General features: G+C 41.9%; 1 protein-coding gene across 1 annotated transcript; it reads left to right on the top strand.

Moving 5' to 3' along the window:
* Positions 1–7,666: 7,666 nt before the first annotated feature.
* On the top strand, positions 7,667–13,564 carry LYPD6B (LY6/PLAUR domain containing 6B; the record flags this gene model as incomplete). Its single annotated transcript, XM_084209760.1, has 4 exons — positions 7,667–7,790; positions 8,812–8,910; positions 11,319–11,449; positions 13,382–13,564. The coding sequence occupies 4 exons, from the start codon at positions 7,667–7,669 to the stop codon at positions 13,562–13,564; spliced, it is 537 nt and encodes a 178-aa protein (XP_084065886.1).
* Between the last annotated feature and the right edge of the window lie 426 nt (positions 13,565–13,990).

Here is a 13,990-nt window from a genome sequence, read left to right as displayed (position 1 = left end):
CCAAACTCAGCAGCCTTTGCAGAGAAACCAAAGGGAAAACCAACATTTCATCATTACTGATAATATATTCCATTTCCTTTTGGTAACTCTATTAATTTTCATTAATTACACCCATTGTCCCAGGCCAGGCATTCCTTCCATTAAATGACCTTAAACAAGGATTTTGGGAGATGGGGAGGGAGGGAGGGTGAATGAATATCTTCAATTATATGAATGCATATATTATATATATATGAATATATGGTGTTATTTTCAAAGATGGAATGAATATATATAATATATATAAAATATAATATATTTATTAATATATTTTAAAATAATGAATATACGTATTATATATCTTTTTTAATATGGGAATATATTCTATTCTTTTAAAAGATTGAATATTTATATGTATTTTATATTTATATATTAATATCGTATATTTTTATGAATATATTATATTTTTAAAAGATGGAATTAATATGTATAATTATATATGTATTAATAGATTATATTCTTTAAAAATTGAATGCTTATATGTATTTTATATATATTTTTATATATTTGAACAAATCTTATTATTTTAAAAGATGGAATTAATATATATTATATATATAATTATATATGTAGAAATATATTATTTTAAAAGATTGTATGAATAGATGTATTTTATACATATTTATATATTTTTTTAAAAGATGGAATGAGTATATCTATAATTATACATGTATTAATATATTATTTTAAAAGATTGAATGAATATATGTATTATATATTTTAATATATATATATTAATACATTACATTCTTTTAAAAGATGGAATGAATATAAATATGATCTATTCAATTATATCTGTATGAATATATTATATTCTTTTAAAAGATGGCCAGAAAAAATATATATAATACATATAAAATATAATATATAATATATAATATATAATATATAATATATAATATATAATATATAATATATAATATATAATATATAATATTATTTTTAAAACTGGAATTCTCCTCTCTCAGGGGCAGAGGAAGGGACCCAATGCACAATTAATTTTCCAAGCATTTCCCCTCAGCTGCTGCCTCCATTTCTTGGTGGGTGTGACAATATTTGGAATTTTCCCAGCCCCTTCCTGCAGGCTCTGAGGATTTTGGAGCGCATCCCTTCACCCCGACCCTTCCACCCCCCAGAACTCCCAGGAATGTTGGCTCCGGCTTTTTCCCCTTTTTATGGTGGGTGTGGGAGAGCCCAGAATTGCAGCATAAACTTCTCTTATTTCAAGAGGTTTTTCACCTCTTTTCCCCCTGTAATAAAGTTTATTGCTTCCTCTGTCCCACCCTGGCGTTGTGGCAGGGGCAGATCTCCCCTGGCTGGGTCATTTTCTTCTGCAGAATCCTCCAGGCTTTAAAAAACCCTAAAAAAGGCCTAAAAGCTCCAAAATGGGCTGATTCAGCTCCTTTTTTGATGTTCTCCGCTGATTAATTTGTCCTGACCCTTGTCTCCATATTCTATATCCTTATTATATTTTATTTTAATTTTATTAATATCAATATATATTTTACACTGTGTCCATATTATATTATTTTATTGTATCGGCATTTAAACTCTATGAGTTTTATTTTATTTACAGTGTTGACCATATTTAAAATATTTATAATATACTTATTTATATTTATATTTATATTTATATTTATATTTATATTTACATTTACATTTACATTTATATTTATCATTTATAGTATTTATATTTATATATGTATATATAATTAATATTTATATTATTATATTTATATAATTACATTTATTACATTTATATTTATTTATATTAATTTTTATTTTATTTTATTTTATTTTATTTTATTTTATTTTATTTTATTTTATTTTATTTTATTTTATTTTATTTTATTTTATTTGTCCCATGGATCCAGCCCATCCTTCCTCCTCCCTGTTTTCCCTCCTCTGTCACTCCACAGTGCTCACCTCTAATTTTCAGATTTTTTGCAATTTCTGTTTAATTTTCTTTTCTTTTCTTTTTTTTTTTTTTTTGCAGTTTCACCTCTAATTGCAGGAACAATTCAAGGATGTTCTTTCTTTGGGGTTTCATCCAGTAGCTCACACTCAAAATTTTGCTCCAGGCTGATGCTTGGGGCTGCAGATGCTGAATTTGGAAATATTTCAGGCCTGGTTTTGTTCACGTGCAGCTCCTGGAAGGAGAGAATTGGTTTTATTTTGTGTCAACCCCTGAATAATCCATTTAACACCTCAGAGGGATCACAGCAAAAGGAAGGAGCTCTGGAACTCTGATTTTTCATATTCCCAGAAAATGTTTGGAGAAATTCCTTGGCCTGCTTGATTTATTCCCAGCTGGCAATTTCTGAGAGTCATTAACCCCTAATAAAGGGGAATTTCTGACCTGGGACAATGGGTGTAATTAATGAAAATTTATAGAGTTAACAAAAGGAAACTGAATATATTATCAGTAATAATAAAATTCTAATTTTCCTTTCAGTTTTGATACAAAGGCTGATTAGTTTGGAGTACAGAACTCCAAAATAAATCGGTATTTATATATATTCAATCTTTTAAAAGAATAGAATATATATATAAAAATATATATATAATACATATATTCATTGAATATTTAAAAATAATATATTAATACATATATAATATTTTTATATATTTATTTATTCAATCTTTGAAAATAATAGAATATATTCATATATATATAATATATACATTCATATAATTGAAGATATTCATTCACCCTCCCTCACCATCTCCCCAAATCCTTGATTAAGGTCATTTAATGGAAGGAATGCCTGGCCTGGGACAGTGGGTGTAATTAATGAAAATTAATAGAGTTATCAGAAGGAAATTGAATATATTATCAGTAATGATGAAATGTTGGTTTTCTCTTTGGTTTCTCTGCAAAGGCTGCTGAGTTTGGGTGCAGAACTCCAGAATCCATCAGTGTTTGTGTGTGCCCTGCGCTGCTCTGCCCTGATCTCAGGATGGGGAAATTTGGAATTCCTGAGCTGGGCAAGGAGCAGGGATGGGGAGAGGGAAAAGGGCATTTACAAAATTCACCCATGAAACCACAGCTTTTTGTGCAGGAGAAAAAATTCAACTTACAAAACTCAACCATGAAAAAACAGCTTTTTTTATGCAGAAGAAAAAATTGAATTTACAAAACTCAACCATTAAAAACCAGCTTTTTTTATGCAGGAGGAAAAATTGAATTTACAAAACTCAACCATGAGAACACAGCAATTTTTACCCCACCAGCTGCACACCCACCCTTCAGCTCTCCCTATAAAAACCCACAGCAAGATGAACAATAAATTGTATTTTAAAAGATTTAATGAATATATGTATTATATATCTATTTTTATATATGTGAATATATTATATTATTTTAAAAGAATATATTATTTTAAAATATATATATTCTTTTCATCTGTTTGTGGCCTGTACATTTAATTTTGTGGAATCAAGTCTAAAAAGAAAGAAAAAAACCCCAGCTGCTTATTCCTGTAATCTCTTTTCTCCAGAGCCATATTAAATTCCAATTTCCAGCCTTGCACAGGTGAGGGGGAGATTTAAACCAGTTGCAGGTGATGCAGAAAAGCTGCTCCAAACTCAGCTTTTGGCTTTGGCAAAAAGCAGTTCTTTGAGGAAATGGATAACTGGCCGAAATTTAATCTCATTAATGGATTTTTAGAGGAAAAGAAATGATTTTTCACGTGGGGAAAATCCACCCACCACGATGGGGGGTTCTGGATTTTAAGCTGAATGTCAGTTTGAGCTGTGAAGGGAATAATGCACTTTTCATTCCCTGTTTTCAGCCCACAAATCCTTCACTTGCCGGGTTTATCGTGTCCATCAGGGATTATTTTCTTTCTGAAATCATCTCAGACACCTCCTGTGCCAGGAGCTAAAACCGTGTTGTGCTTCCCTTTTACAAGATCCCAGATAAGGAACTCGGTGATTTCTGGGAATTAAGGGCAGATTTTCCTTCCAGGTGGGTTCTGGGTGCAGCCAGAGGAAATTGGGGCGTTCAAGATCCGGTGGGTGAGCTCACCTGGCTCCTGTCACCGCTGCAGGTGTCTGTCAGTGGGATGTAAAATCCATTCTGCTGGGGTGTGTTGTGCTAATGATAACATGCTGTGAGGCAAAAAGTGAAAAAAATACAGACTTAACTCAGCAGGGGAAAAAAAACCAAAAAAACTTCCACAGCAAAGAGTTTTAAAATTTGCAGATCCGCAGTAATTTTGGGGTGCTTTAATCTTTATTTCATTATTTCATTATTGATCTTTATTTAATTAAGTCCAAATATTCACTTTTCCCCACCTTTTCATTCTAAGTGTGTCTGCTTGTATCCTAAAGAAGATTTTGGGGTTTTTAAAAGTGTGTCCTGTCCTCTTGCTCCCTGGCTGAGTTTTGCAGGAATTGAATGGAGACCATGAGTGGGGCAGCCCGGGAGCTCTTCCTGCCCTTTCAGCCAGGCTGAATTTGCTCTTTGGGATTTGTGGCAGGGCCAGGTCAGCTGTTGGGTTTTACCTCTCCAGCCCCAAACAGAACATTCCTCCCTGCCTGAGGATCTCCCAGTTTACCCAGCCCAGCAGAAGCGTTTGCAATCACCCACCAGCCCCTGGAAATTGCCTGCTGAGGGACAGCAGCGAGCTGCATTTGCATTCCATATCTGCTCTTCCATCTGCTAATCCTCTGCCCAGCCTGCCAGGAAAAACAGTGTCAGCAGGCTGGAATTTTATTCAAACCAGGGAGCAGGATGGATGCTGCTTCCCACTTTTCCATCACACCCTGCCAGGTCCCTCTGGAATATTGGAATTCCTTCAGCCATGGTGCTCCTGGTTGTTCCCTTGGGGTGGGTTTTAGTCCCAGGGGTTTTTTACAGCACCCAGCCCTTCCCTTTTGGGTTGTTTTCCCAGGAAAGCTGGAGCTCCCTCTTTGCTCCTGTTTATAGAAGTTAATCTTCCACCTTGTGACATTTTCCACCCCCCTCATTAATGAGAGCTCCTAATTGGGCCTAATGAAACATTTACTCACTCTGCTAGATAATATTATCTGCCAGCTCGACAGAGATAAGGCTCTGGGAAGAAAATAAGCTTTTGAAAGATGCTGGGTGAGATATGAAAGCCATTTTTGGGCCAATATTTTCTTTTTTTGCCTGGAGAACGCCCCTGCGGCGCAGCTGTGTAACCAAGCCATGGCAAACAACATCCATTATTTATTGGCCTGCTTGGCAAACAAGGACACCTTTGACTGCCTCGGGTTGGGAGGTCGATTTACTGAGCCTTGCCCCCAGCCAGAGTCACTTTTTTGTGTTTAATTCCCTCAGATTTTCCATTTGGCACGAGGGGAAGCCCGGGGAGGGGAGCAGGGGGTCTGCAGCAGACTGGCACGGGTGGAATTGTGCCTTTTATTTCTGCCCAGGTGCTCCAGATCCAGTTACAGCCCATAAAGGCAGAGTTTCCTTGAGCCAGCAGCAAATTCAGGGTGAGGAGAGAAGCCTTGGAAATGTTGGAGTGGTTTAGTGCCCTCCCTTCCTGCAGAGTAAAATGGAAATAATTTAAAAATGCTCGAAGTACACTGGATTTTTTTGTGAAATTCTTGATCAAAACTGGGTTGCTCGAGCTATTCCAAGGATATAATCAGGATATTCCAAGGATTTAAATGTCCCAGGCCAGGTTGGAAAGGCTTGGAGCAAGCTGAAGGCGTGGAAGGGGAAGGGAGGTGGAACTGGATGAGCTTTAAGTTCCCTTCCACCCCAAACCATCCTGGAATTCCAGGATAAACAGTTGTTTGCGAGGGATCCAGGAAGGAGAGGGAGGACTTGAGGCACAGAAAAGACTCTTCTCATCTGGTTACCAACATCCCTCAAGCATTTTTAAGGTTTGGAGCCTTCTTGGAGTCGGGAAATCTGCATCCCTGATGGTGCAGGGAAGGATGAGGTGATGGGGATCAGGAACGTGGCTCTGGAAGCTGCAGCCTTGGAGAGACTTGGAATTCCAGGAGCTGGATCAGCTCCTCACACTGGGGGGACCTGTTTGTTCATCAGCCTCCCCCTGGTTTGTCTCCACTCCCTCAGGTTCCCTCGCTGCTGATTTGGGCAGAATCCTGGGGAAAGTTGGGATATCTCTGGGATGGGAATGCTCACTGGTGTGGTCCCACCCAGGCCACCCCCTCAGCAGTGGTTTTTCCTGGAGGAAACTCATCCTCAGGGCTGGGCTGAGCCTCATTCCTTCACTTTTTGTCTTTTGTTTGTGTTTATTTGTGTTCCTATCCCAGGAAGGAGGGGATCTCAATTTCTGCAGTGCCACAGCCCTCAGTGAGAGACATATCCTGTAGCTCAAGTGCTTCTGCAAATATTCCATTATAAAATCCTGATTTTTATCTTAATTCAATGCTAATTTGTGTCTTGCAAACAGAATTTTGATGATCTGCTGCTCTTTGTTCTCCACAGATTCTTCTGCCTAATCCTTCTGATCCTGGGCTGCAGCCAGAGGAAATCTGGACCATCCTATGGAAAAGAGTGTTGGAAGTACACAGGGAGCAGAGGTAGGCTGGGACTTTGGGATATCTCCTGAAATATATCCATAAAGCCAAGGTTTAATTAAGCAGATCTCAAGCAGTATGGTTAAATTCACAATTCCTGAAATTCTGCTGCTTGCTTGGTTGGCAAAACCATCTCCACTGGAAAAGAAAAAATCCAAACCAATTGGAAAAATGCAGGGAAAAGATGGAGATTCCTGGAATTCTCTGCTGAGCACCATTTCCAGCCTGGCCAGGGTGTGCCTGGAAGTTTGGAGGGAATGCCCTTGGCTCTGGTTTGGCAGGAGCCTCCACTCCAGCTTGTTTGTCCTGCTGGGAATTTGCATGGGAGGAGCGAGGTTGGGATCTGTAATATCTGAACCAGGCTCCAGGGTCGCTGCAATTTGCCACAATTCCCTGGGTTTGTCTGGAGGTGTGGAAATCTAAACCCCAACCTGAGCAGAATGTTCAGTTCTTCTGTCTAAAGCCTTGGCAGAGCACCCAGGGGGCCCCAAATAAATTTTTGGGTGGTTGCATCTCATCCCTGTGACCTTTCCACCCTGCTCTTCTCCAGAACATCTGTGCCACCTTCCTTAGCATTCCCTTGGGATGCACTCAAAAAGAGATAAATTGAGTTTACACTTACAAATTTTAATGCTGTGACATTGCAAAGTGCACTTAAAATTCAGATGGTGCAGCTTGTGTGAAGTGGAATTGATTTATCTCAGGTGAGGGATTGGTGGTTGGTGTTAAAATTGAGGTTTCTCTCTGTTTAGTGCTGTTGGTTCCACACTGGATCTAAAGGACCCCAATCCCGCTGATTTTTAGGAATCCTTCTGAGGAATTTTTAAGGCTCAGGAGGGCAAATAGATGAAAGGAATAACGTGAACTTGAGTTTATTTTTCAAGTCCCAGCCCTGTGTGAGGGTTGTGGCCAGCAGAAGGCACCACCAGCTCAGCCTTGCGCGGCAGCTCGCCGGCGTTCCCGGCTGCATCCCCACGCTCCCTCCCGGCAGGATTTGGCAGGAAATCCATCATGGCACAGCTCAGACCCTCGCAGCTCCCACCCAGCAGTGATAACCCCGTGTTCCCTTGCTGCTGCAGGCCTGAGGGTGCCCCGAGCAGCGATGCCCGGCACGGGCGCCTTGCGGCGCGCGCTGGCCGCCGCCGTCCTCCCGCTCCTCATCCTCTCGGGACGCTGGGCTGCAGCTGAGAACATCAACTTCTACAACATCAGGCCTCCACTAGACCGTGAGTGGCTTTTTTTTATGGAATTCTGGCCTTTTCTCCACGGAATTCTAGCTTAAAGTCATAATCATTTGCCCCATCCTCCCAAGTCCTTTGCGTTCCAGATGTTCGTCCCCAGAGATCATTCCTCTTCTCACCCCACAGCACTTCACCCTTAATATTTGGCAGGTTGGCTAAATGAAAATAAATCAAATGGTTGCCAAATTAAAGAGTGCACGAGGACTTTGGCATTTTTTTAAGGGCTTTTCTTGTGTTGTTTTCTGTCTCCCTGCAGAGGAAATTATGCGGCGGTTTCCTTGTAAATAATCCAGAACAGGTGGTTTTGGTCTTTTATCTTGTTGGGGGTTTTGTAAGGGGAGGAAAAGGTGTTGCTGCATGCAGTTAATTCACTCTGAAGGTAATTAAAAACCCCGTGGGACCTGTGAGGCCAGTTGGCACTCATGGCATCATTTCTTTTATTTATTTATTTATTTTTGCCTCTTATCTGGCATCACCAGTGTTCCATCCCTTCATTTGCATTATCTGCATGGTTAAGGCAGCCAGGATGTAAGAGCTGGAAATAATAAAAATAAAATACCTGCCCCTCATGAACCCTGCACCTTCCAATAATCCATTGAAATAATGGAAATGAGGTTTTGAAAGACCTTTTGTTTAAAGGATCCAACTTCTCCTTCCCAGTGGGAGATCAAGATCTGGAAATGCAGTTTTTCCATCAAAGGAAAATGTAGATTTGTGTTTGCTCCACCAGGAGGGAGATAAACTCTTCCCTGCTTTCCCCACCACTGCCTCAATTTTGGATTGTGAGAGTGAAAACATGAGGATATATTTTGAATTCAAGCCTAGAGAGAGGAAAAAAAGCTTTCTGCAAAACTTGTTCGATGTGTCTAACAGTGAAAAGATGTAAATATATACAATTTATTTCTGTAAACACATGCCTGTACAAGCATCATTTTGAATATTTTAATTTTTTTCCTCAATGCTTCCCGGCTGACTGTGTTTTAATGCCTTTTTAACCCTTTCCCAGCCACTCCATTCCCAAACAGTTTCAAGTGCTTCACCTGTGACAACGCAGTGGACAACTACAACTGCAACAGATGGGCTGAGGACAGGTGGTGTCCTGAGAGTGAGTAAGGCTGGATGAGGAAATATTCAATATTTGTGAGGTTCAAACTTGCTTTTCCCTGACTCACCCCTGGGAGAAGTTTGGCATTAATGACCTTCATGGGCCAGCACAGTTTTGTTGGTGGTGATGCTGAGTCAGGAATTTTCTGCTGATGTGACAATTTTGGCCTTTCCAGAGTGTAAAGCAACAGGGAAAAGTTATCAATCTCCATCTCTCTCAGTTTTATATAATATGTAACAAAAAATATTAATATGCAAGCATTTAAAATAATGAGAGTAATTTAATATTAAATTAAATATTAATGTTGAATGTTAATATTTTAATATAACATTGTTTAAAATAATTTTAATATTTTTAGACTACATCAGTATTAATTACCTATTCTTAATATATTATAGTAAATAATACCATAAATTATATGTATGTTTCCCTGTGTATATATATAATGATGTGCCTCCCAAGAGTTGATTTAAAAATGTTGTTTAAAACACCTAAAAAATTTCCTCTGTAGCTTTATTCTCTTCAGAGGGTAAAGCAACAGTGAAAAATTATTTATCTCCATCTCTCTCAGTTTTATATAATATATAACAAAAAAATTAATTTACAGTTTTTTAAATAATACATAAATATTAACTGCATGTGTTTCTCTGTGTGTATAATAATGTGCTTCCCAAGAGTTAATTTTAATCTTGTTTAAAAAACCTGAAGAATTTCCTCTATAGCTTTATTCTCCTCAGAGTGTAAAGCAACAGGGAAAATTATTTATCTCCATCTCTCTCAGTTTTATATAATATATAGCAATAAAATATTAATATACAAACAGATTTCTAATATATCAATATTAATTGTCTGTGTATATTTATCTGTGTATTTATATCATGATTTGCTTCCCAAGAGTTGATTTAAAGATGTTTGAAAAAACCTGAAGAATTTCCTGTGTAGATTTATTCTCCTCAGAGTGTAAAGCAACAGTGAAAAAATATTTATCTCCATCTCTCTCAGTTTTCTATAATCTATAACAATATACAGATTTTTTAATAATACATCAATATTAAGGAACTACATGTGTTTGTCTGTGTATATAATGATGTGCTTCCCAAGAGTTAATTTTAATCTTGTTTAAAACACCTGAAGAATTCCCTCTGTAGCTTTATTCTCTTCAGAGTGTCAAGCAACAGTGAAAAATTATTTATCTCCATCTCCCAGTTTCATATAACAAAAAAAACCGTATTCAAGCAGATTTTTAAGAATACATCCATTTAATTACCTATATATGTTCCTCTGTGTATATATACATAATGATGTGCTTCCCAAGAGTTAATTTAAAGATGATGTTTAAAGAATTTCCTCTGCAGCTTGATTCCCTTCCCTTTGGATGCCATCCCAAAATTTCCTGTTCTCAGTGAGCAGCAGGACCTGCCTGACTGGGGCTCACACCTGTGCTGGGAGGATGGAGCTCAGAGCAGGATGAAAATGTTTCCTCATTTTTCACCCCAGTGACAGTCACGGCAACGGTGGGAAAGGGGAAGAAGCAGAGCAGAGGAATGAGGAAACAAACCTGAAACCTGCTGCCAGAAAGAGCAGAGAAACAAAAATAAACGTGTGCATGATGGTGCTAATTAGTAGTTCCAATCAAAGCAGCCTTGCTGGAGGTTGGAAGGGTCGGCTGAGATTTCACAGGAATTAATTTCCTGCTAAATGCTCTTTTCATCAGGTTGCAGGTGATTCTGTAGAGGCATTTTCTGGGGGTGTTTTGCTGAGCTGTGTGTAGATGTGAGAGGCTGTTCTGAGGGATCACTGACGGCAGTCAGACTCCAGATTTGCTTTAATGATGGCAAACTCCAGATTCCTTTTAATGATGGAAAAGTCCAGAATTCTTTTTAATGATGGCAGTCACACTCCAGATTCCTTTTAATGATGGCAAAGTCCAGAATTCCTTTTAATGATGGCAAAGTCCAGAATTCCTTTTAATGATGGCAATCACACTCCAGAATTGCTTTTAATGATGGCAGTCAAAATCCAGAATTCCTTTTAATGATGGCAATCACACTCCAGATTCCTTTTAATGATGACAGACTCCGGATTCTTTTAATAATGGCAGTCAAACTCCAGATTCCTTTTAATGATAGCAGTCACACTCCAGAATTTCTTTTAATGATGGCAGTCAAACTCCAGAATTTCTTTTAATGATGGCAGTCACACTCCAGATTTGCTTTTAATGATGGCAAAGTCCAGAATTCCTTTTAATGATGGCAGTCACATTCCACATTCATTTTTGGTGATGGCAGTGACACTCCAGGTTCATTTTTGCTGATGGCAGTGACACTCCAGGTTCATTTTTGGTGGTATCAGTCACACTCCAGGTTCATTTTTGGTGGTATCAGTCACACTCCAGGTTCCTGTTGCAGGCACTCGCTACTGCCTGACCGCTCACCTGTTCACGGCGCGCGGGGAGAGCACCTCGGTCACCAAGAGATGTGCCACGGGCGAGGAGTGTCACCTGGTGGGCTGCCACCGCCGCGGGGACAGCGGCCACACGGTCAGCGCTGACTGCCTGCCCCTGCCCCTGCCCCTGCCCCTGCTCCTGCTCTGCTCCTGCTCCTGCTCTGCTCCTGCTCCTGCTCCTGCCCCTGCTCCTGCCCCTGCTCCTGCCCTGCCCCTGCTCCTGCCCCTGCTCCTGCCCTGCTCCTGCTCCTGCTCCTGCCCCTGCTCCTGCCCCTGCTCCTGCCCCTGCTCCTGCCCTGCTCCTGCTCCTGCTCCTGCTCCTGCTCCTGCTCCTGCTCTGCTCCTGCCCTGCTCCTGCTCCTTCCCTGCTCCTGCTCCTGCTCCTGCTCCTGCTCCTGCTCTGCTCCTGCCCTGCTCCTGCTCCTTCCCTGCTCCTGCTCCTGCTCCTGCTCCTGCTCCTGCCCTGCTCCTGCCCTGCTCCTGCCCTGCTCCTGCTCCTGCTCTGCTCCTGCCCTGCTCCTGCTCCTTCCCTGCTCCTGCTCTGCTCCTGCTCCTGCCCTGCTTCTGCTCTGCTCCTGCTCCTGCTCCTACTCTGCTCCTGCCCTGCCCCTGCCCTGCCCCTGCTCTACTCCTGCTCTGCTCATGCTCTACTCACGCTCTGCTCGTACCCTGCTCATGTTCTACTCCTGCTCTGCTCGTACTCTGCTCCTGCTCTGCTTTGCCCTGCTCGTGTTCTGTTCATACCCTGTTCCTACTCTACTCGTACCCTGCTCCTGCCCTATTCCTGTCTTACTCCTACTCTGCTCCTGCTCTGCTCCTGCTCTACTGCTCTACTCCTGCTCTACTCCTCCTCTGCTCTGCCCTGCTCCTGCCCTGATCCTGCCCTGCTCCTGGGGCTGCAGGTGGCCATTCCAGGGCTGGTTTTTCCAGGAGAATGTGCCAGGAGCTGCTCTGCACTGGGAACAATGGGATTTCTGCATGCTCTGCACTGGGAACAATGGGATTTCTGCATGCTCTGCACTGGGAACAATGGGATTTCTGCATGCTCTGCAATGGAACAATGGGGTTTTTGCATGCTCTGCAATGAAACAATGGGATTTCTGCATGCTCTGCAAAGGAACAATGGGATTTCTGCATGCTCTGCAGTGGGAACAATGGGATTTCTGCATGCTCTGCAGGGGAACAATGGGATTTCTGCATGCTCTGCCGGGGAACAATGGGATTTCTGCATGCTCTGCACTGGGAACAATGGGATTTCTGCATGCTCTGCAATGGAACAATGGGATTTCTGCATGCTCTGCAATGGAACACTGGGATTTCTGCATGCTCTGCAATGGAACAATGGGATTTCTGCATGCTCTCCACAGGGAACAATGGGATTTCTGCATGCTCTGCAGTGGGAACAATGGGATTTCTGCATGCTCTGCACAGGGAACAATGGGATTTCTGCATGCTCTGCACTGGGAACAATGGGATTTCTGCATGCTCTGCACTGGGAACAATGGGATTTCTGCATGTTCTGCACAGGGAACAGTGGGATTTCTGCATGCTCTGCAGGGGGAACAATGGGATTTCTGCATGTTCTGCACAGACCACAAAACCTGGAGGGGAAAACTGAGTGGGAACAAAGTTTTTAGAGTCAGAATTTTCAGCTTAAAAGAAGCTGAAACCTGAGAGGTTGCAGAGCAGATTTTGAGTTGAGTTGTTAGAAAGGGAAGCTCTGTTTCCTGCAGGGCCGGTGTGGCTCTGTGACATCCCACCTCAGCCTGGGGACACACCTGGGGATGAGTGACTCCAGGAGAAACCTGCACTCCTGATCTGGAGAATTGATTCATGGATAAATTGGATTTTAGGATGATTTTTAGCATATCTGCTCCTACTTCTGCCCTGGCCAGGCTGGGTCTGTTCAGCTCAGCTTTGCGACACCAAACGCGCATTTCTCCCTTAAAACCGCCCCGAATTAATCACCCTGAATTAATCACCCCGAGTTAATTACCCCCAGTTAACGACCCTTTTGTCCCAGCAGGAGTGTGTTTCCTGCTGTGAAGGCATGATCTGCAACGTGGAGATCCCCACCAACGCCACCAACGCCGTGTTCGCCGTGCTGCAGGCGCGCAGGACGGCCGCGGGCAGCCGCGCCCTGCCCAGCCTGGTGACGCTGCTGGCACTGCTGGCCCTGGTGACACTGGTGACACTGGCACTGTCCTGACACAGCACCCCCAGACAGAGCTGCTGGGACAGCCCCCGGGCCAGGAACCTGCCGGCTGTCCAAGGAGAAGCCGCTGATGTTCCCCGATCCCAGCAGATTTACGGGAAGGCGCATCCTGCTCTCCCTGGGTGTTTGGTGGGAATCCTTCCCTGTCAGTGTTGGAAATAAACCCACAGAAACCCCCCAGTGGGTGGGCACTGGGGAGGACTCCAGTTTTAATTCCCCTTCTTCTGAGGAAAATGCGCATTTTTTTGGATTTTGGGACGGAACTGTGCCAAGGGAGCTTTGGGTGGATGATGTGGAAAGGTGGGAACTGGATTTAAACCTTTAATGTGCATAAACAGCTCAGAGTTCCTTATCAGGGTGTGTTGGAGCTTATCTTGATTTCCTAGAGGACACCTCTGGTTTTTATAGAGAGCAAATATG

The sequence above is a fragment of the Fringilla coelebs genome, assembly GCF_963513975.1.
Source record: "Fringilla coelebs genome assembly, chromosome: 7".
NCBI lineage: Eukaryota > Metazoa > Chordata > Aves > Passeriformes > Fringillidae > Fringilla > Fringilla coelebs.
Note: the sequence above shows the minus strand (reverse complement) of the source record. Positions and strands in the feature narration are given on the sequence as shown.